The sequence below is a fragment of the Cuculus canorus genome, chromosome 3 (genome assembly GCF_017976375.1).
Source record: "Cuculus canorus isolate bCucCan1 chromosome 3, bCucCan1.pri, whole genome shotgun sequence".
NCBI lineage: Eukaryota > Metazoa > Chordata > Aves > Cuculiformes > Cuculidae > Cuculus > Cuculus canorus.
In genome coordinates, this window is record NC_071403.1 from 36,420,393 (window position 1) to 36,444,539 (window position 24,147).

The 24,147-nt window shown below is 38.0% G+C and overlaps 1 protein-coding gene across 1 annotated transcript in view; it reads right to left on the minus strand.

Moving 5' to 3' along the window:
- MAN1A1 (mannosidase alpha class 1A member 1) overlaps positions 1–24,147 on the minus strand; it is a 150,576-nt gene that overhangs the window by 7,741 nt on the left and 118,688 nt on the right. The window contains exons 7-10 of the mRNA XM_054061625.1: positions 22,255–22,348; positions 16,188–16,303; positions 3,192–3,411; positions 2,207–2,379 (exon numbers count right to left, since the gene is read on the minus strand). Coding sequence (XP_053917600.1) covers positions 2,207–2,379; positions 3,192–3,411; positions 16,188–16,303; positions 22,255–22,348 — 603 coding nt within the window. The remainder of the gene's footprint in view (positions 1–2,206; positions 2,380–3,191; positions 3,412–16,187; positions 16,304–22,254; positions 22,349–24,147) is intronic.

Consider the following 24,147-nt stretch of genomic DNA (forward strand, 5'->3'; position numbering starts at 1 on the left):
CAGTTAAGCTATATGACATGTGCTGGAACAAAAAATGCAGTATCAGGTGGAGCTGTGCAGGCTATAAACATCAAGTAAAAGAGAAAAGGAAAAAAAAAAACCAGAAAAAAATTTGAAACTTATAACTGATTTCTGTGAAGTTGTAAGGTTTCTTTTTGTGAAACATGCAACTGCACCTTAGGACAGTGGAAGATGGGCCTGTACAGAATGGGACCAGCTGCATCTCCCACACATGGGCTGTAATCCACTACGTTAGAGCTAGATGAGACTAACCACAACAATGTTAAACAGTGAACACATGGGGACCACTAAGAAGGTAAATGAGTGTACAAACTTGAAATCAACACGTACAAACTCAAAATCAACATAAACCGAATCAACGGGGTAAAGTATAATAACAAGGAAAACATTTCAATTGTTTATAACAATGTTATCAGTGTGGGCAGCAACAATGAGTCAGGGAAAACATCTCCTGGAAAAGAAACACTTGGCATTGCTGAAGCCTGGTGGGACGAGTTCCATAAACAGCCATCGTACATATTCCAATTATAATCTGCCTGGGAAGATTCCAGTAGTAAAATGTATGCCTATGGATGGTTTTAGCAAAGAAGTAAGTAAGGGAACAGCACTCTAAACAAGAGTTTTTATTTTAAAAAAAATTGCTTTCGAATCATTAATTCAGAATCGTATTGTTTCAGGGCTGATAGAGCCAACACCTGAGGGAGGCAAATAAAATGTCCTAAATAACTACAGTCTACTTGGCCGAATATAGTCTTGACTGCAGATATGGAATTTCCATTAATATTCAAACAAGGAGGAGTTGTAGAATAGAAGTATAGTTAGTGCTAGCAGCTATTCTTTTATGGAAAACAGATTTTACCAGAAATTTCATTCTTCAACAATATCTAATTACCAAATTTGAAACACAGTTTTTTCACAAAACTCAACAACACTTGCACAACATTTGAGATACATTCAGTATCTCACACAGTGAACACTAAATACAATTACAGATCTTGCTTGCTGCTGAGGGAGCCAAGTAACTGGCAGATGTTATATTGCAGCCAGGTATATGGAGTCATAAGCCACTAACAGCTCTCTCGTAGGGTCCCATGGGAACAAGAAATTGCACTACACGAGTGTACGTGTTCTTCCCTCAGTATAAAGCAATTTTCTACAATTTTTAGGTTTATCCAAGAAAGTTATAATCAAACACTCCTAGAAACAAGAGGTGTTGGACAAACTGACAAACAGGACATTTTTGACATCCTGGAAAGTGATAAGTGTGAAAAAAGATTGCATGGAGTTGTGTGTTCTTTTTTTCCTTTTTTCACTTTTCTTAATTATATGGAGCTGCAAAAATAATGTTCTTCAGCTTTGTTTGTCTCCTATAAGATCTATCTGCTTAGAAATTCCAAAGAGTGAAAGGCAGATCATTTAGCAAGGGCAACATCAATGTGAGAAGAAACTAAGAGAACCCTAGAAGTGCCTATAGCTGGAGAATAAAACATGGTAAATGTAAATGCCTCTTATGTCTTAACAATAAGAGTGATTAACCACTGAAAAAGGAAACAATAGATTTGGCAAACCAGTTTCTGCAGAGTAGCCTACTTGCCCTCTAAGAAGGCTTGTGCTATACAAACACAAACAGCTACGCTCAAAATAACTCAAAGGCCAGTGGGACACAGAAATTTAAATCTAAAAAGGATCATTATCATTAATGGAGCTCAGTCCAGATGACCTATGCTTTTTGAAAGTGACCCATCTTTTAAATGTTTGGTACCATCTAGTACTTCATCTTGGCCCTCATAACCTTAATTAAAATCACCTTTGTACAATTACTGTTGAAAATACACTTTATAAAACTTACTTCCGTGTTCAAGGCTCAAATCTGACACGTTTTTCACTTTGCATTCATATGCAGCAATACTCAACAACTTGAGCAGTATATCCAAATATGACCCTGATCTGATAAGTTTTTAAGAAGGAGAAACCACAAGGTATTTTTCAAATATACAGTACCAGCAATATTTGGTTTTGTCAAAAAGATCTTAGTTCATCTATTTAGTAAATGAATCTCCAGAAATTTGAGTTGCTCTTATTGATTTAAAATCAATATTTTTTCTCCAACTGCTAAACAATACCCAGGTATCACTTACCAGCTCACTTAGTATCTAATAAGAAAAAAAATCCAATAGAACATTACCTCTACAGCTTCCCATCCCCACTCCCTGTACTTTGGGTCGTGAGTGAGCCGCCACATGTACATGTAGGTCTCTATGACTTCTGGTCGTAGGATGTAGTATTTTTCATTTTGTCTTGTAGCAATGGCCTCAACACCACCATCAAATCTGAAGGCTTCTGGTCCCAGTTTCATGCCTAGCCAACATAAAACCACATGCATTAAAAAGCATTAAAAAAAGGTTTCAAATTATGTAACCTACCAAATCAACTATCCTTTCACATGGCACAAAGCCAGGTTACTCAAAAGTTATTTAATTTCTGAAAGACACTGCAGCACCTTCTTTTTGAAATATTTTGTAAATAATTCAGAATAGGAGAGAGCTTTTCTTCATCACTGCCTTAAACAGCAGTTCCAGTCTGAACAGTGACACAAAGATTTTCATCCTAGAAGACTTCATATAACTAGCAACATGTGAAATTTTGCATAAAAGATGAGGATATTTACTTTTTTATATCAAACTAGAAAAACCACTCTGGGACCTGAAATGCTGCCAGTATTATTTTTATAAGAAGATCAAAGAATCCAAAGACATTTCCTGTACAGAAACACATTTCCTTTGTGCAATTCTAGTGTTTGAAACATTGTACCAACAGAACTGTGAATAAAAGATTTTTTTGTGCATAAAAAATGATTAATAGCTATATCGATGCATAAATGAACAGGCTCCCTCTCTTATTTGTATTCAGCTATACAGAAATCTGCAAAGTGAAAAAAAAGCTGTCATGTTAATTATTAGAGTGAGTAGATATGATTCAGGTGCACAGAAAATATTTCTAGAACAGAGCAGCCATTCTTAAACTTACTCTTAGAGCAAAGCGGTGTTTGCTCATAAAGGACTACAAGTTCTCATACCATCATGCAAGTTTCATTCAATGTTATGTAAAAATACCTATGTCTGCCTTCACAAAGTCAAACTGTGAAGCTAAACTCTGCAATAAGTACTTACTTGTACGGTCATAGGACTCATGGCAGGTCCTAGCAATTTCAGCACCAAGCTCAATATGATGGCCTGTCTTGTCATCAGGTGCTCCGTCTGCTCCAAGAGCAAACATGCCTCCAGCAAAACAAGTGAGATGTCCCATCTTGTGTTCAAGCAGTCCACCCTTCCACTCAGCGATGTATGTCAGCCCCCCGCTTGATTTGCGAATGAGGTGGGTCTCTATGGCCTGCAAAAGCACATCATTTCAAACCAAACGTACCATTTCGTAAAGTATGAAGGACAAAGACAAAGTTGTCTTGCATGTTGGCTGGTCTTTCCTCCATATTGCCGTTGCTTATAAAGTAAAATGGATAAAATGAGCTAGTGTAACCTCACAGTGCAGCCAAACCAACACAGATTAGCATACTTCAGTAACGATGATTAATTTGGCTACAACTTTGAGCAAGTTACACAATCCATTTTACAAAAATTCAGAAATTTTATTTTAAATATTTTTTATTTAAAAGTATGTTATTTCTTTTCATTTCTACTTTCAGCAATTTCAGGTAATTTCACTTGCAATGGTGATCAGCTAGCACTTCAGCTGCCACACTTCCCATTGTAATTCTGAATTAAGGGATATAATTATTGACATGATTTCATGTCAATTATATGTAGACATAACTCATACTGACTCAGTGAGTGCACTGAATGATGTTATGCCCCCAAGTTTATGTGGCACTTCCAAAGTCCAGTGGGATTCCCCTCCCAGACTGAACTCCTCCATAGTTATTAAAGAGTTCAGTCTCACCGAGATTTCTAGGAAAAAACCTAACCCAAATAAAAATACGCAGAGAGAATTATAAGTTGGTGCCATTAGCAATTTATGCTCATTGATTACAAAATTCAGGAAAACAACCATCACTTCTGTAAAGAACAAAATTAAAACAACTGAGGAGACTCAGAAGAGCACATTAATTAGAAGCCCACACAGAAAGTAAGCTATTGCTCTTTAAATGGCAATGGAGAGGAGACAAACAATACTATCATACATTTAGTCACTGAGCAGTGCTCTAAGTTTATTCTACTGAAATCCTAAGATCCAGAAACAGTACTCAACATGCATTATACAAGAGAAAAAAAAAAACACAAATAAAATATCAGTACAGAGAACTATTAATAAAAAAGGCAGGATTAAAAAAAAAGTTAGAAAGGGAAAGTATTGACTGCAGTTATTTCTTCCCATTTAAACATCTGTAAAGGCTGTTTTTATAAGCAGGAAAAATCTTCTCTAAACCAGAAGCATCAGCAGAATAATTGTACAAGTTGTACTCATTAAGTAGAGTTTTTTTGCCAAGAGTGTCACATTGAAAACTACACTTTGTTTTCCACTGATAATAGTGCAATGTACTTGGGTAAGGATGTTTTCTGCCCACCCTTAGACCCATTACTGGCTCAGAAAACTTCTCCATCCTTTTGTTTTCTCCTTGATTGTATGTTTTTATTATTAGGTACCTACAGAAAAGCACACCTAAATTTTAAAGCAGCAGTAATTAATGAAGATTCCTGTGCTTTAAACAAATCCTGCATAATTTAACCTACAAAAAGAGAAATTAAACATGAAAGGGGAAAAGTGGGAAAATGCTTTCCTCAAGCATCTAAACCACAGATGCCACTGTGGAAGACTGAAGAATTACAGAGGCTGAGTATGTGTCGAGCTAATTGGTGGTTGTGTTTTCCAAGCACCTATAAGAAAGCTTTTCTGTCTAGCTGGGACACTAGTAGTGAAATACCTAGATATTTCTTTTTTTAAATAGTGTGCTTTGCTTTAAGACATGTCCTTTGTGCTTGTTTGGGTATAAAATATTTGAATTTATAATTGAAAAATGGAGTTCAAAGAACCTACAAAATGTATTAATGCATAAACAGGCAAAATTTTTGAAAAGACAGAAATAACTGGAAACCTTCCAGAGTGCTGTTCACATTTTTATTAGATAGCTTATATTTTATATTAGGATACCTTGTTGTTAGAAACACATAGCTTTCAGACTACTTGGGCATTCTAAAAAATAAGCTACATAAAATGAAGCTCAGAAATTAAAAACTTTTAATTAAATGACGTTTCATTAAACGTTTCAGCATGATGTCTCCTTCTCACCAAATCAACAACTGTGGCAATAGTTAGTAACTCTCCCAGTCACTTAGCTGGTGAGTCAGAATTTATTTAAAATTTAAGCAAATTTTAAAATAGATTGATGACTACATTTACCTATATTGCAATTTTTTTTTTGAGTGAAGAATTAAGGAAAGATAGAATGAAGTATTACTGTACCTGACAGAAATAACAGTAATCATGCAACTTCAGAACTATAGTAGCTATCCAGAGTTGATTCTTGTAGTACAAAATTAGATTTTGCAACATCAATTAGTCTTTCAGAGTTTTTTTCCCCTCTTTTGGCTCAAGATTAAAGTTCAGGCTGAAAAAAGATGACTTCCACTTGGGAAATTCTAATATTAATCTAAAAACTGGCATTGAGAAACTAACAAATTGATATTAATTGATGTTAAAAATGTTACAAAATATAAATATATTTCCAAATTAATTATTCATGTTTAGTAAAGCACATAGTTTCGGATTTATAAATGTAGCCTATTAAGAACTAATACACAAGCCTATTTAAAGTTATTTTTATTATGTAAGCATCTTTTTTAAAGCTGTTTTTTACTAGGTATATATTAGAGACTCTCAAATTGCCTTGTCATACTTTGTACAATTATGGGTCCCTTAGTGCTAGATAATACCTATGCTGTTGTATATACTCTAATGGCATGCTAGGTAACTAAACATTTATACCTAGAAATGAAATCCAAATAACCTTCCATATATACAAATAACCTTCAGAAGCCATAACTCTAAGTATGCCAAACTTGCAAATCCATCAGCACGCAACAAACTCTAATTTTGGAAGACAGGAAAACAAATACTGTGCCTCTATGTAGCCTAAGGTTCATTTAAGTTCTATGAAGTTATGAAGCAGTAATAGTTTGTGTAAGTTACATGATTTATGCACACTGACCTCAACCAAACAACTTTTGTAAAGCATGAAAGACAGAGGAACGTCTCTTCCCAGAGGGCGAGTAGGGCTTTTCTGTGGTACTGGGAGGTGCACCAGCAGAGCTCGCAAAACCAAGGCCAGGGAGCCTACAGAGGGGACTGTCAAAAGCTTCACAGGCCACTTTCAGTCTGAGACGGACAAACTGTTTTCAGCAGAAAGAGGTTTCCCTTCTCTCATCACTATTTATTTACCCTTCAACTAAGAAAAGAGAGACTAGCTGTGTGCCCTGAAACAACATTCTCCAAAGGCTTGCGGATGAATTCACAGCATCAAAAGTTGCATGAGGCTCGGAATAGTTGCAGCATGGTATTCAAGTGTCAGATTCCGATGAATTTTTTAGGTGTTCTCCAGTTGTTTCAGGAACTCAACATAAAAATAAAAGTTATTATAAAAAATCACCATGTAAATGTTTTTGATCTTAAAAAAAAAAAGGTATAGCCTGCATGAGTAAACATATAAAAGAAACTCCCCACCATTAACTATTGATGGATGTATTCATTGACATTTTGAACTCCTGTACCGAAAACACCATTTGCAGCCTTAAGATGTGGTAAAACTTTTCTTTTTCCCATAAGTCCAACCCAACTATAGCTTAATTTCAGAATTTACTTCCAAATATTGTTAAGGCACTTCTGAAATGCCTAATGTTTGTATAATGCATTAGTATAATAAAATATTTTCAATGTAAACAATAAACAAAACCCAGTACTCTTTCAATTATCAATTCTGAATCTATATCCAAACTACTAAATATCATCCATCTACTGGAAATCCATAAAACTGCTATTCAGATTTTTAGTATTTGTTTTTATTATAATATAATAGTATGTACTCCTGTGAGCAGCACATCAAAGTAATTTTCAGTGAGTTCCACAGAGGTGGTACGACCAGGCTGGACTGAGCTTTCCAAGAGATTCATTTTTTAAATAAGGTTAAGGTCCGGAGGAGAACTAAATCTCTAGCTGAAAAAAGGGGTAATTGTTAGGGAATAGGGAATAGGGAAATGCTACTTGCTATCTGCAATGCTGTGGGTACAGTTCTGGCAGGAAAATCAAGTTACTAAAACAAGTTATTATGAAATGAAAACGGGTAGTATGGTGACAAAGATCACCCAAGTAAAAAGCTCTGTTTGGTAGAATTAATTCTGAATTTCATACTTAGAATCAATTTACTTTTATTTCGATATAAGTATCTATGCACTTAAAAAAAGGGACACTTTTAACTGCATCGCAGCTTTATAAGAACTTGGTCCTCACCTGTGAATAATCCCTTCCTGCACTGTTTGCAGGTCAGGTGGTGTCATATTTATCATGACACAGATTGTTATTTCATTTTACTGTAATGAATATTCTTAATATAAACCAAAGCACAGTATCTGAAAATAATCAAAAGCTAGAGGAATGTGGCCTTTGATTAGCTGAAAAGACATTACTGATGGGTAATTGTTTGGAGCTGGTACAGTTTGTCTTTTAAGTGAATATAAATTTCACGTTACTGTTTTCCAGAATGTATTGCTGCAGTTTCTGCAAAGTGACTCTAGAGTGGAATGAAAAGGAGAGGAAGGAAGGGAAACTAAAGGAAAATAAACAAGATAGTCAAGATTTGCCAGATATTCAAAGAAATAAATTTACTACATGCAAACTACTATGATACATGGTTTGTAGCATACCTGTAAGCTCTTACAGCCAGACTAACTTTTAAAGCTGACACAGTTCCTGGCAATTTTTTTTGTAAGGCTCTGCTTATAGTCCTCACTGCAATAAAGGATTTAGCTAAATTACTCTTTTTCCACCTTGTGGGAGATTACTCCTCCTATACAACGACTGTAAAAATGCTTGAGCGCTCAATTAGAAACACTGAAAGTCCCTATTGCAGTTCGAATAGTAACTCGAGTGCACCTTTATATTACTTCTCGCATCTTCCTCATGAGTTTGCATGTTAAAATTATGCCCTTGCCTATCTGCCACAATGGAAGAACTGCAGTAAATGAGACATTATGAATCATTTAGGTTACAGGATTGCATGTTGCTTGTGTCCATAATCTCTGTTACTGACAGCGCAAAAAAGAAACTTCAATTTTTCCTTTCTTAAGGCAATATATTTTGGATTCTCTGCTTATCAGCCTGTTCCTTAGTCTTTACTTCTTACTGCTGGTCCTAAACACCTGCAAAAATAAGCAGAACTGGTCCCTCCTAATAAACACTCATTTTCCTCCTTTCTTCTTTTGTGCCTGCCCTGTGTCACCAGGAGAATCTGTGCGCCAGGGAGCTGGGACCCTCTTATACTATTGCGTCAGCTCCTTTTGACTCCTGGGATTGCTAGGGATGAGAAGCAATTAATACTGTAATAATAACTTAGTATAATAACTTAATATAATAACATTGTCTTCACCCCCCAGCTCCCCTTTTTCAATCTCCAACTTGATTTTGTGTTTGGGAAGTCCTTCATTTACCCTTTGAGTTGAGATGTTGAACTAGTTTGCTTACAGAGAGGATGCAGAACTGAAGTAACCTCACTGTTACTCAACAACCTTTGTTTTAACAGAGCGTATTCACTTAGTGGATTATACTGACAGTTAATAATGCTTACAGAGCACCGAGGTAGGCTTCTCAGGAAAAATGTTTTGCAACTGAAAGTTGCTCAATTCAAAATAAACATATGCCACAAAAAAGTCAATTCTGCTACAGGAGCAGGGACAACAAACTAAAAACCTCAAAATGCAATGTAAAACTGCAGTCCTACTTCCTCTAGCACTTGGGCATTTTATCTCTCCTTTTACAATAATGGATTCAATATGATTAATGAATTTTAATGACTTTTTTTTTTTAACAAAACCAGGTTTCATTTCCCACCTCAAGATGTCACTGTAGCTGGAGATAAAACTGTGTTGCAAGTCATAGTTACAGATTTCCATAGCTTAATAAATTTGAAACTACAAAAATATGATCCTAGTTCCAAATTTCCGGGTTTTATAGTGTTTGTTTTGGGGATAATTACAATTCTGCAGGCTTCTTTACAACAAAGCATTATAAATTATTTCGGTCTAAGCTCCTAATATATTTTTCTTCCCCTAGGAAGCTTCTTCATAAACAGTATTTTGATGATTTGAAGCAACAGTAAGTATGAAAGAGAATCCTACCACGTGAAATTTCTGATAATTCAAAGATGTATAATGTCAATTGCTTATTTATTTTAATATTTACAGCCTGTGCCAATACATGTAATTGCTTTGAATCAGCACGCAGGAGGCAGGTCAGCATTACAGCAATTTTGCATGCTATGAGTTTGTGACTTTGAGTTTCACTCATGTTTTTTGTGTGGAGTTGGCCTAATGTAGTAGTAGACACTTTTTTTTCAGCAACCTTCATAATTCATAGAATCATAGAATGACCGGTGTTGGAAGGGATCTGCAAGGATCTTCGAGTCCAACTCCTGTCCCTGCACAGGACAACCCAAACATTCATACCGTGTGGCTGAGGGCATTGGCCAAAGGCTTCTGGAATACTGTCAGGCTTGGGGCTGTGACTGCTTCCCTGGGGAGCTGCTCCAGTGCTTCACCACTCCCTTGGGAAGAACGTTTTCCTAATGTCCAACCTAACCCTCCCCTGGTGCATCTTCCTGCCATTCCCTCGAGTCCTGTCCTTGGTCACAAGAGAGAAGAGCTCAGCACCTGCTCCTCCTCCTCCTCTTGTGAGGAAGTTGTACTCCAGGATGAGGTCATTGATCAAATTTATTCTTTACCCAAAATTCCAATAAGTTTATTTTGTGAAATTTAAGATTTGCGTTGTTGCATTATTACAGCTATTTTGGACATGGTAGAAAAACATTGCACAATTTTGTTTTAAGCTTTATATTTAGTGGTTGATTATGTTTTCTTAAATATCCTTCATATGGGTTTTAAATGTGTATTACAATATGCATGAGTCACCTGGAAATATACTGCCAGAAATAATAGAATGGAATAGAAAGTTCAAGGCCTTCTTACAATTTGTTTAAACAATTCTGCCAAAGAAAAATTGCCATCTTATCTTGAGGTCCTCATTGCTTACTTAACTGCACTTTAAAAAATCAAAACTGAAATCTGAAGACAGAGGAACTTTCATTTGTTTAAACACAACACACAAGAACCATTTTTGAAAACAATAGGGCACTTGCTGCTTTTGGACTTGACACGTGTTACGCAGACAAGCTTACATGTGAAATGAAATGTGAATGTTTATAATGGAGGTGCCTGCAGTTTAAAAACGGAAACGTTGGCAAGCATTTAACTACTATGGTACTTATCCATCTGATCACTAAAGAGATGATTAACTTCTAGAGGAAAGCTGATAATTTACTTTTGCCTGAAAATCTGCTTATGCTTATTTCCCTCCCTGTGTAGATCTATTAGTGTCTCTAAGAGCACCAATGCTCTTACAGTAAATGTGCTTAATGCTGTCTGCTACAAGAAGGCTAGATTTATTCATATAACAGTATTAATGGAATGCCATGAATCAAAGCAAGTCACTCTCAAAAGGTTATATTATGTATTTCCTGAATATTCTAGAGTATTTATTACTCCTGACAAGCTTTTTTGCTGTCAAAACCAGCACAAATAGTAAGGACATGGCTGCTCCAACAGGAAGAGCAAAGTCACAAGCAAAAAGGGCACAATTTATCTCACAGGACTTTTCTAGTTAAATTCTTTCTCAAAGAGTCCTAACAACATTATAGCTTGCCGCTTCTCCTGACAATCTGTTAACAAGCAAATCTCTTATTAAGTACTTTCTATAGTACAAAATACAGACATTGTGTGGTCATAAGGAAATCATTAGAGAATTAAGAAGTCTGCAGAAGCCTGTCTGCAGTCTTGATGGTTTCTCTAGGCAGTTGTAGAGAGCCTCAAAACTCCTGTCATGTGGGGAAATATAGCAAAGAGAATAAAAAGGAGCAGTGAGTCCTCTGGATGTTCTCATCTGTTAAGTGTAATAAATCTTGTGTTCCTACATAACAGAGCTATACTATCGCTACTTGCAGAACACCAGTGCAGCTGCGTGATAAATATTTTAAACATGACAGCTGACAAAATATGCAAATAAACTGCATATTTTTTCATTCGTACACATTTAAGTTATAGACAATACCCACCCCCCGACGCCCAAATGTATGCAATGGGAATGCTGAGTCCCCTGCACCAACTGTTTCATTTTGAAGACAGGCTCTTAATTGCACCTCTCTGCCTGCCCTATTTATGTATTTCCTTCAATGCCAAGAACTGTTCCAAGTATTGAATAATTCAATTCATTAATATACTTTTGGCTTTACCCAGTATGACAATCTATTCTGAGTTGTTGCAGTTCTGTCATTGTCCAAATAAGTAATGTAATTTTTAAGATCACTACGATCACAAAGCAAACCACTTCAAGCAACTTAATGGAAACTGCAATCAGCACAGAGCAGCCATCAGACTGTCACCACAGCTAAAAAGCCCCTCATGGAAGTCTGGAGATGAAAAGGGCCTATCTGCCAATATCATGTTTTCATTTTGCTAACACTTTGTTCTCTCCCTCATTTTAATGATAAAGGAGTCTACATGGGTTTGTTTTATTTATCTGAAAGGCAGAAATCTTGACAGGTCTGAAAAATGTTCACTACAGAATGCAGACAAATTAAATATACCAAAAAATATCCCAAACCAAAATAAAAAAACAATAGCTTCCTTTGGACATAAAGTACCCTTTCTAAAGGTAAAACTGCAGACCGCAGTGGCTTTACCTCTCTGACACCACAGGACTCCCACTGAGTTACTGCTCTCTTTACAGCTTTTAGATATGCCACTTCTCTAGAAATACACTGGGGAGGGGATGTAGTCAGTGTCAGAGAGAGAGAGAGCAGGAATATTGCAGGAAATTTGCACCTATAGCCATGCATAAACGTAATGGAAAAATTTGGAAAAGATACCTGACCATCAATTATCAAGTGTGAGACAACCTCCTAACCGAAGTAGTGGGAAAATTGCCCTTCAACTTACAAAATGAGAGCTGACACATTCAAGAGGGGAAGACTTGATGCAGTTGCCTGTTGATAGACTAGATATAACTGAACCCACAAGGTCCATTTTTGCTCTAAATTATCGTATTCTCTTACTAGACGTACTCAATTGCATCAGAGAGATCATCTGCATTAACTGAAAAGAGCGGGATGGTTCCTGTCCTGGATACTTGCAAAGACTGCTAGCTTGTTCTGTGGGCAGATACATCCTTAAAATAGGACTAAAAGCTGAATACAGGTTTGTTCTGTAACTAAATGTTACATTCTATCCGTTGAAACCAGTTTAAGAAAATCTCTTCCTATATTATGTGAACCAGAACATTATATGCATTGCTTTTCAAAAAAAAAGCATTTCTAATGTAAAAATACGTTCACTTGCCTTTTTGTACAAATTCTAAAGTTTATGAATACCTCTGATGACCTTAAAATACATCCTTATTACACTCTGGTATTCAAAATGAGACTCTCTCTGTCCCTTTTCCCATTAGAAATAAGACCTTTAGAAAACATGAGCCAAATAGGCATCTTATTCACACCAAGCAGAAAAATTTTAAAATCCAGTTTGACATTTTAGTTATTGCTTTCAACTTAAGCCATAAACCAATCTATAGGTGCTACAAAAAAATCTAAAAGAAATGAGTCTTTGTTCCTAATATAAGCTACAGAATAACGTAAGAAATAAATAACCCCAAAGCTTTATTTAAATAAATTTCAGCTTTTCACAGTGAATTTTAACTCACCATGCATTTTCATTCATGGTTTCTGGATAGCAGAAGATACGGAATTAGGCATCAAATCTTCAAATTGCTCTTACAGAATTTGGTGAGTATGTTCTGGGCTGATGGCTAGGAATAATCATGCCATTCTCTTTGGCATAGTCTTAAGACAATACTGAGGGAAATTTATCTAAGAAAATAGCAGAAGCAGACTCAGAATGCCCAGACTATATAGGCTCAGCCATAAAGAAAGACTGCAGCTTCTGCAGACACTTAAACTAGCTTCAATTTAGGTAAATAAGTGATCAATAGCAATAAAGCAAATATCAGGATGGATTTCAAGACAGGCTAGTAACTCCAGTGAAGAATCTGGCATCTCAACGGGGCCCAAGCAGCCCACAACTTCTGCAGTACTGCAACTTCCCTGCTGTTTTCTGAAAAAGCAACATCAAGCTGTACCTCCACATGCTGCATGTACACTTTCAGCTTTAGTACAAGTGTACCTCGTTATAGAAGAAGGAGAACGTGAAGACTATCACTCAAAAATTACTGGAAAAAGCATTCAGCCAGCATCATGGCAAAACAGGCTGGACATCAGGAAAAAAATTTTCATGGAAAGGGTCATTGGGCACTGGAGCAGGCTGCCCATGGAGGTGGCTGAGTCACCTTCTCTGGAGGTGTTTAAAGGACAGGTGGATGAGGTGCTGAGGGGCATGGTTTAGGGGTTGATGGGAATGGTTGGACTCGATGATCCAGCAGGTCCTTTCCAACCTGGTGATTCTGTGATTCTATGAAAACATAGCATGTGTTTAGTGACCACTTGGCCCTCACAAACACTGATATTCTGGACAGACACGATGGCTGGACTGCTTAAGAGCTAGTACTACTAAAGAATAATAACGTAGTAGGTACTTTAAATCTAGTCTTATACAGCAGAGCTCAGACATTGTCACCGATATTGTCACATTCTGTGATGCTGCTGCCCAGGCAATTCTGCTCCCTCAGTTCAATGCTAAGAGTAGGGAGAGCTGGCTGCATAGTGTGCCAGCCATCACCGCATCGGCTCCCCACTCAGACCTCAGGATGGCAAATTCCATACCCAAGGAGGCTGTTATCAGGGTATAGCTAAGGCACATGTTTTAACAAAGCTGTGCTGTTGCACCCTGCATGGACACACGTTGCAGTGTGAGGCCCTGCCTGCTGCACTGGAGATGTGCAGCCACTCCTGGCCCTCTCCCTGTGATGACCAGCCAAGAGCAGGTAGCTTTCCACCCCAGCCAAGCTGCTGGGCAGTTTGGGCTGGTTAAGGAGTGACCCAAACACACTGCCACGGTGCAGCTGACATGGAATGGCACATCCGCTCACGTGGTGTAAGGCAAGAGAGACTTCCTGATGTACCTCACTCCAGCTATGCTCAAGTTAGGGGAAAGTGAAACTTCAGCCTTAGTATGAGCTGCCCAGCGCTGGCCACCGAGGCACGGGGCTCTCTTGGACTCTGTTATTGGCTGGGATCACTGTGCTCTTGGTGCTCCCTGGCAGGATGGGAGGCAAGACACTTATGGTCCTGCCAACAAGGGTGATGGCCACACCACTTCTAAGATATTCTACCTGCAGCAGTTTCCAGAATAGCTGTAGTAGCAAAAGCATGTTTGTTATTGCATGCGCCTATGCACTGGCACTTACCCTGTATAAGAATGTATTTAAAAGAAAAACCTGATGTTATTAAATCAGTGGAAGCAGAAGACTAGAAGCAGCTTTGAGGTGCTTCAAAATGCCTTCCACGGTAGGATGAACTGATATTGTATTATCAGACACTTTGTTCTCCCTTTTTGGCTGTCAACCTAATGGCGATATCACTGTTCAATGTTATAGCCTCATATGCACTCAAACCTAATTTAAAATCCACTTTTTGCTCTGAAGCTGAAGCCACGTTAGCGGTGAAAATGAGGCTGACTGCATCCAAATCTGCACTTACAAAATTAAAGGTAGGATTTTCTTAGCAGAGGATACTTGGTTGTCAAATTTACTACCACCAGAGACCACACCCTCTCTCAAATCATCACATATGACTTTTGTCTCTAACAAAAAAAAAAGTTCAAATGAGCCTGAGTTGTATTTTTTTTTTAATGTCACACGCTTTTTCAGTGTGGGAAGTAAAAGGAGAATTATGTCTTTCCCCTCAGAACAGTGCATTTCAGATGTATGAAAGAATAGGCAGATAGGCCTTAGCATCTCGAAGCCTTGTCTACAGAGGCACTGTACATACACACAGTTAATAAGAGATAAAAGTTCTAGCCCTAGAGAGCTTTCAGTCAAAAGAGATGAAAGGATAGGGAAAAAAGAAATATTATCCTCTTTTTTACATACATTTGAAAGCAAAGAACGGAAAAAATAGGTCTTTTGCCCAAGACTGCAAAGAAAGCCAGTAAATACAAATTTAAACTTAATACTTCCTGAGCCTCAACCTAGTGTCACAAACCCATTATTTCTCCCAAAACAGTATATTAAGGAAATACCATCAGTAATGAAGCAAATTGCAGACTAGAAGGATCATAAATGAAATACTACGTAGAAATGTAAGTAAGAATAATTCTGATTTTTGAAAACTTTCCCTTGTGTCCAATTTGAATAAGCAGCTGTTTCACAGAAGCTGGCAAATATATGCTTCTTGTAACAAAAAGTCACTGTACAACAAAACCTTCTATTTTCATTTATAATTAATCTATCATAATATATTGCTCCCTGTGCTGACCAAAATCAAAACTCTCTAACAGCTGAAATATAAGGCTGAAACCCAAGAGAGGAACTCCCTTCTGGATATAAGGAAAAAAGACAAAAGGAATATATTTAAGGAAAACCAAGGAAAAAAGAATTGAACTTCTGAAAGCTCCTTGTAGATACAATTCTTGTTGAATATTTTATACTTTTCTTCTCTGCTGTTAGAGAGAACCAATTGTATTTCAGTTGGAAAAAAAAAAAGCTATGCTTCAAGACTCTCCCACAGTGTCTGTATTCCTCTAGCATTTATATTTGATGAAGTTTTTAAAAACAGAAACTAATTCTTTAAAAAAACCTGCACTGTGATGGCAAGGGCATAAATCCCTCACATTGTCCCCAAAGCATGTCTCTTTAGGATTATTGTAGATTAGATTATTATTTACCTGAACAGCATCATAATACATTTTCTTGCCTTCTTCGTCTGTCTTGTCTGACATCAGCCATGCCTTGAGCAAATATTCATAAAAACTATCCCCAAGTCCTCCAATGGAGACATGATCTAGAAAGGGAAGAAAGAGATTCAGCAGCAATTTCATCTTCAGTCTGGGCATTAAAATACAAATACAATTTGGAACAGTGCATATAGTGTTCCTACAACAGTCTTCAATAAATTTAAATTTAATTGACTGGTACATACAGAGAATTATTTCTTTAATTGCTAACTTTTTCATCAAGGTAAGGAACAATAGTTATTTAATATCCACAATGTGCCACAGAGTTCATGGCAGAGAAACAAGAATTTATATGTTTAACATCTAATTAATGTAGTCCATCCTGTACAAAAGTGTGTTAATCCAGGTTCTTTTTACTCTAAAAACAGGAAAAAAAGTAGTAAGATCTCTCTAATTTGATAAAGACTTTCCGGGCTTAACATGCAGGCATTGTTTTTATTTGCTTTTTTATTCATGAAATTGAATATGAATAAAAGAGCTCTATGAAAGTCACTTCATAAAAGCAGCCAAAACTATTTTAGCTCCTTACTGAAGAGTTGAATTTCAGGTTATTTTATGGTATTTCAAAATGCTGAGCTGTGTGTTTAAAAATAATACTACATTTCTGAACATCTGGCTGCTTTAAGAACTCAGCATTGGTCCTAAAAGGAAAAAAAAAAAGAGAGAGACTTTACCCTATCTACAGATGATTATTGCTATCACACTGCTTTATTCTGCGCTGTGCTTGCTGTGTGAAATGATCTGGTACTACAGATGCTGTGCTGATTCAACTGCACACATTTAGGATGTGACCCTGCAAATACTATCACCACAGGATTCCGACTGGTTGGCATCAGCTGTACCAGTGACGTGAAAGTTGCTGATGTTTGTAGCTGTTTGCACAAGGTAGCACTCACTGTCCAAGAGCCTAGAATATTCCTGGCAAAATCTTAGTTGGCTATCACATGATTTCAGCATGGATCTCCTAAACTTATAAAATACTACAAATATATATCTGCATTTGTAGCATGTGTTCGTGTGTGTTTGTACATATACAGGCCAGGTTGGATGGGGGCTTGGGCAGCTTGATCTAGTGGGACGCGTCCCTGCTCAAGGCAGGGGGTCGGAACTACACGATCTTTAAGGTTCCTTCTGACCCAAACTATTCTATGATTCTATTATATATACATATATATTATATATACACACACATATATATATAGAAGTGTTTCTCTGAGATCCACTAAACAAAGAACACTAGCTAGAGGCTTGGGGGTTTGCATTTTTACATTGGTGCTTCCTGGTAACGTTAAGGGATTTGGCATTTGTTGAGTCTTCAGTGAAACGATTTCTAAGTGCTTTACCATGACTACTCATTCATAACTACCAATTTTACAGTGCAGAAGTGGTCCACTAATTCCACCCAAGGCATCCAGGTGGAGATGTAAGTATGTATATCATACAGCAAGTTTGCGAGTCATACCACAAAATACTGGGCATGAGAAAAGCAAAACACACACGGGGTAATCCAGGCTCGTAAAGCGAAATGCAGAAGGGTTAGTGGTACAGAATTCATGCTTCCTAACACCTAAGTCTGACCTAAGCTTCAAAGTTATGCCTCTGTTGGTGGAATTCAAAAGAATACAGTGAATTTATTTTTAAACTCTGTATCTTCTCATCTTGAAATGCGCCTTTCCACCTTCCGAGGAAGTTGCAAAGCCATGCAAATGTAGAAGATACAATTTTTATCTATTCAAACTTTACTAACAGTGTCTTTTTCCTGTCACATACAAAAAAAAATTTAGTGCTCCAAATGTATCCTGTCCCTTTACCTAACAAATAATATTGTACCATCAAATCTGGGTTATAAACAGATTTCCCCGCCCTCTCCTCTTTTGAATGAGATGTATTACATTTCTAGAAGGGATACACCATTTATTTAATTAAATGTTCATGATCCAAAAGGAAAAGGAGCTTCTTAAAAAAAAATGAGAACATTTTCCATGATCGAAAGCTGATCTTTGAACAGCAGCATTTAAATGACCTTTATGGTTTCCTAAATAAATTACCATAGAAACCTCTGACATTTGCAAACTAAATAGCACAAGCACAGTTTCATCAATAATAAGCCCTGTTATTATATACATTATTGCAGTAGACAAATCCAATTGACGCATGCTGCAGCAAATCACTGTCAGTTTACTGTTAAAATAACAAGGGCTAAATGAATTTACAGGAACAATGGCAGTGATCCAGCAGTGTCCTTCACAGCTATAGCACTGCTAAAAAAGAAATCATCAGAAAATATTCCCCCTCCCTCCCCACTGGATGTTTGAGAAATACTACTTCTGTCTTGTACCAATTAAGGGCCTAGATTTCTTTTCCTGTTGTAATCAACTGAAAACAACCTAGAAAAGAAATCTCAAATAAAATATCTCTCAAGTCTTACATTCTGATCTGCTACTATGAGGGAAAAAAAAGAAAAATCACTGTCTGCAAACGGAGGTGACTGAATGGGAAAATATGTAACAAGATCAAATTTGCTTTTGCTGCTTCAGCATGCTAAAGCTGACCTGCATCAACATTTGTGTCCATTATTTACACGTGCAGGAAGCTAATTTCTGCATCACTACTACATGCTATCAGAAAACTGTAAGTTTTCCTGTGCACACCAACAAAAATTGGCATTTAATGTGAATGAGGAGTATATAAGACAAATTAAACATAGGAAAACAGCAAAGACCATAAAGCATAGTAAGTATTTGCCTGTTTTAAAACAAACAGGGCAGGGCCACTAATAGCATCAGCCACTAGAACGATCTGCTGTCATGCAGCTCACCAAAAGGATAAGTTTCTGTGGATGACTGAAGCTGAGGAAGGAGGTAACTGGACCTGGCTCACAGACTACTGGATGGGGGAAAGGCTGTGGATGTAGTCTTCTTGGACTTCAGTAAAGCCTTTGACACAGTTTCTCACAGCATTCTGCTTCAGAAACTGTCAGCCTCTGGCCTGGACAGGCGCACACTCTCCTGGGTTGAGAACTCGTTGGATGTCCGGGCCCAGAGAGTGGTGGTCAATGGAGTTAACTCCAGCTGGAGGCCAGTTACAAGTGGGGTTCCTCAGGGCTCGGTACTGGGTCCAGCCCTGTTCAATGTCTTTATCAATGACCTGGATGAAGGCATCTTGAGTGCACCCTTAGCAAGTTTGCAGATGACACTAAGCTGGGTGGAAGCGTGGATCTGCTGGAGGGTAGGGAGGCTCTGCAAAGGGATCTGAACAAGCTGGACTTCTGGGCTGAGGCCAATGGCACGAGGTTCAACAAGGCCAAATGCCGGGTCCTGCACTTGGGGCACAACCACCCTATGCAGTGCTACAGACTAGGAGAAGTCTGGCTAGAAAGCTGCCTGGAGGAGAAGGACCTGGGGGTGTTGGTTGACAGCCAACTGAACATGAGCCAGCAGTGTGCCCAGGTGGCCAAGAAGGCCAATGGCATCTTGGCTTGTATCAGAAACGGTGTGACCAGCAGGTCCAGGGAGGTTATTCTCCCTCTGTACTCGGCACTGGTGAGACCGCACCTCAAATACTGTGTTCAGTTCTGGACCCCTCACCACAAGAAGGATGTTGAGGCTCTGGAGCGTGTCCAGAGAAGAGCAACAAAGCTGGTGAAGGGGCTGGAGAACAAGTCTTATGAGGAGCGGATGAGAGAGCTGGGGTTGTTTAGCCTGGAGAAGAGGAGGCGGAGGGGAGACCTTATTGATCTCTACGACTGCCTGAAAGGAGGTTGTGAAGAGGAGGGAGCTGGCCTCTTCTCCCAGGTGACAGGACAGGACAAGGGGGAATGGCCTCAAGCTCTGCCAAGGGAGGTTCAGGCTGGACATCGGGAAAAAAAAATTCACAGAGAGCATAACTGGGCACTGGAACAGGCTGCCCAGGGAGGTGGTTGAGTCACCTTTCCTGGAGGTGTTTAAGGGACGGGTGGACAAAGTGCTGAGGGGCATGGTTTAGGGAATGTTAGGAATGGTTGGACTCAATGGTTCCCTTCCAACCTAGTCATTCTATGATTCTATGATGCTGAGGTGGCCTTCTAACCAAACCCAGTGCCTATTGCTGTAGAATCAATACTTCCAGTGGAGGTTTTAACATTTGACAAAGCTGTGCTAAACCAACATGGCTAATAAGTGAGCACACGTCTCAGATCTATAAATGGATGTCAGAGTTTATACTAACACACCAACTGGAGGCGATGGTTATGCACGCTGAGCTGCCACAAGCCTGGCAGCATGGTGACCTGAAAGAAACCTCACAGCATAGAGGACTAGAAGGCTTTCTAAAATAACGGGTATACTTCTAATTTGAAGGGAATCTGCCTTTGCCTTAATGCGACAATACAACTGAGCAGCACAATCTTTTTTGACATCTATTTAATTCAGAGAGTGACATAAAGCATTAAAAACCATATTTTATTCAATAATATGCTCATTCTTTGCCTTTGTGAAAATGATCTCATCTATCCAGACCATTGCCAGTCCCATAAGGGCTTCAGAACCTCATTTCCACTTTAGCTGCATCTTAAACACACTACTATATTCAAAAACTTCTCCAGTCCTTGTCTAATCAGCTCAAACACTGGCAATCTACAGGACCACCTCATCTGCCTATGTTTTTTTCAGATCAAGACAGCATATCATGCTTGTTTTCTTTTAATAAGAGAATATTGAGTCACATGAATGGGAGATGATGGTAGACTGAACCTAAACAGGAAAAGTGGAAAAAGAAGTAGGGTCTCTAGAATCATGACCCTACATGACACTACACAGGCTTTGAACGTGTTACAAAGATCAGAGAAGGTAATACATAACAAGAAAAGACTCAGCCATCAGGAAGGTGCTATGAAGTTCAAATACTTAAAGAATTTTATTATACTCTGTCCTGGTTTCAGCTGGGATAGAGTAATTTTCTCCCTAGCAGCTAGTGTAGTGCCATGTTTTGGATTTAGTATGAGAACAATGTTGATAACACACTGATATTTTTAGTTGTTGCTAAGTTGTCTTATAGTAAGTCAAGGACGTGTCAACTCCTCATGCTCTGCTGGGGAGCAGGTGCACAAGCTGGGAGGGAACATAGGCAGGACAGCTGACCCCAACTGACCAAAGGGATATTCCATACCTTATGACATGATGCTTAGTATATAACTGGGGGGTGCAGGTGTGGAGAAGTAGGCTGATGGGCAATCGTTGCTCGTGGTGGGCTGAGCATTAGTAGTCATTTATAGCAAATCTATGGTAAGTAATTGTATTATGCATCACTTGTTTTGTATATTCTATCTGCTGTACTATTAAACTGTCTCTGTCTTAACCCAAGAGTTTTACTTACTTTTGCATTCTCCTCCCCATCCCACTGACGGGGGAGAGGTGAGTGAGATGTGCATGGTTCTTAGTTGCCAGCTGGGGTTAAACTACGAGACACTCTTCCCCTGATTTTGGTGTCTCCAGTAATAGTTTCAAAGGGATTAATGTTATGACATGGTTCTATTTAGTTTGCTTCCTCATTTGTTGGCAATAAGCTTGAACAGAAATCACAGCTGGTATTAACTGGAAAGACTTTATTTACTTATTTTTAATCTTTAGTGGAGCCACACCACTCTAAAAATATAGATATTTTTAGAGCTGATGTTTCCTTAAACAGCTACTTTAGAGAGCACTTTAAATTTCTGAATAAAAGGCTGTTGTAGCATAAATTCCTTTCCAAACAATATGTATTCAGACATTTCCCTGCTTGCTCAAGCCATACTGAAAGATCAAAGAAAAGTACATTAAAATACAGCAAGTAGGATTAATATTTTAATAATCATAGTATTCTTTACATTGTATAGAACCCCTGATGAAATCTGATTTTTCATACTTTACAAAAATTCTTTATATACATATGAAAAACACATAACAGTGATTGACAGAAGTTAAAAACTGCAAACAGCACATTGATAGACTGGTTTTAGTAGCAAAGAAATTTATCTACTTACGCTGGCCCCACTGGCCACTGCTGGGATTCAGATAGTTGGGGTAAAGGCCCTCTGGTTTATCCAGTCGACTTAGAACTTTTCGAATATTCATTACCTATTGGAAGGGTATAAAGCATTGAGCACTGATCCACTTTTCCCCCAAAAATAAACCAGTGTTAGTACAAAAGTCTTAGTGCAAATATCCCTAAAAATAAAGAAATAGTCTTATTCAACACATACATGTGAATACCTCTGTGTAATCATACTACTATTAAAAATGATCCTTTAAGCTGATATTATCACATAAATTAGCTCCTAAAAAACCTCTGGAGTTTCAGTGTCAAGCCTCAGTAATGAAACAACTAAAAAGAAGCAAGCTTGAAGGTCAGGACTTGCCAAACAGAGTATCTCACCCCTCCAGAGGATACCAAATTTCATAAAGGATAGTTGCCTTAACTAAGCTCAGCAACTTCAGCATTACAGTCCTCATATATCCAAATCAGAAATGATATCCACTGTTAAGCCTCTCACCTAGTTCAAATGCAGAAGTGAATTGTAAAGCAGTTTTGCCTGGAAAGGAGAGCACTGCTGGAACTGAGCTTCCTAAAACCAGCTTGCCCAACAGGAACCCATACAGCCCTGAGCTCCTCACCAGCACTGTTAAGGAGCTTGCTACAAATGAGAGGCCTGGGGAAACAATTACAGTCCAGACGCTCTGCAGCTGGAGTCATCCAGCAGCACCATCCATCGCAGAGCACATGAAATAATTAATACTGAACCTTAACATTCACAGAAAAAGCAAATGTAGCAACTTGGGAGAATGAAGATCTTGAGAGCCACAGACCAGAAACTGCGACAAAAAGGTACTGACAGCCTCATTATAACACCCTGAATGCCTAGAGATCAAGTGAACTAGCTGCTAAGAAAGAAGATAAATTAGCTTACACCAAGCTGCTGAAGGATTTTTGTTGTGCTACACAAACTGCCTTCTGCATCTTGACACTGTTTTGCAAACAGTCATTGCCCAAATACAGACTGCAAAGAGTTCTAAACCTCATTTAATGAATTATTCTATGAATAGTTCCATGCAAAGCTTATTGCAGTGTTTCTTCTTCCTTATCAAGCGTACCAGCCCTGGAACGGCTTGCCTTGAAGGGCTGTGGAATCACATATCTCTACAGAATTTTAAGAACAGTTTATATAAACAGATTTCCAGCATCTTGCAGCTATTGCCACTTTGTAAGAGAACCATAAGCTAAGATTTTTAACATAGACACTTCCATCACACTTTAATTGTCTCTTAATAGAACAGATGTTATACATTAAATTAGCATAAATGTCAAAATATAATTAAGTTACCTAACAAGTTTGTTTCTGGCTGTTCCTGGTTGCTGCTCTTCTCGACCCTATCTCTCCCCCCAGGTCATATTTGTTTAGAAAAACTCTGTCTTTAAATTCATCCCTAAATATATTCAAATTGGTAGGAGTTAGTTTCAAAAAATTTATTACAGTGCTGACAACAGTATCACAGCAAAGTCGTTCAGTCCTTTAAGTTTGGTACTGGTGTTCATTTTGGACTTCACCGTTTCTAATGATAATTTTCACCAAATCTAATGCTAAACATTTCAAGTCTCACTATTAATGATATCATTAGATAGATAATATCATTTTTAGCTAACATGGGAGAGTTACAGTAAGAATACAAAACCAAGACAAGTAGAAATTTTGATTAGGGAAAAAAAGATAAATGATACGATGTATTATAAAGAACAGCACTTGCCGACTATTTAAGCAACAAAAAGCAAAGCAAAGCAAAAGGCTTAGGTGGGAATTGGGGAAAGAAAAGAAGAATTCCTTTCCATGGCTCATGTAAACAAAAAGTACCCAGAAGAAAATTCTATCAAATTTTGGAAG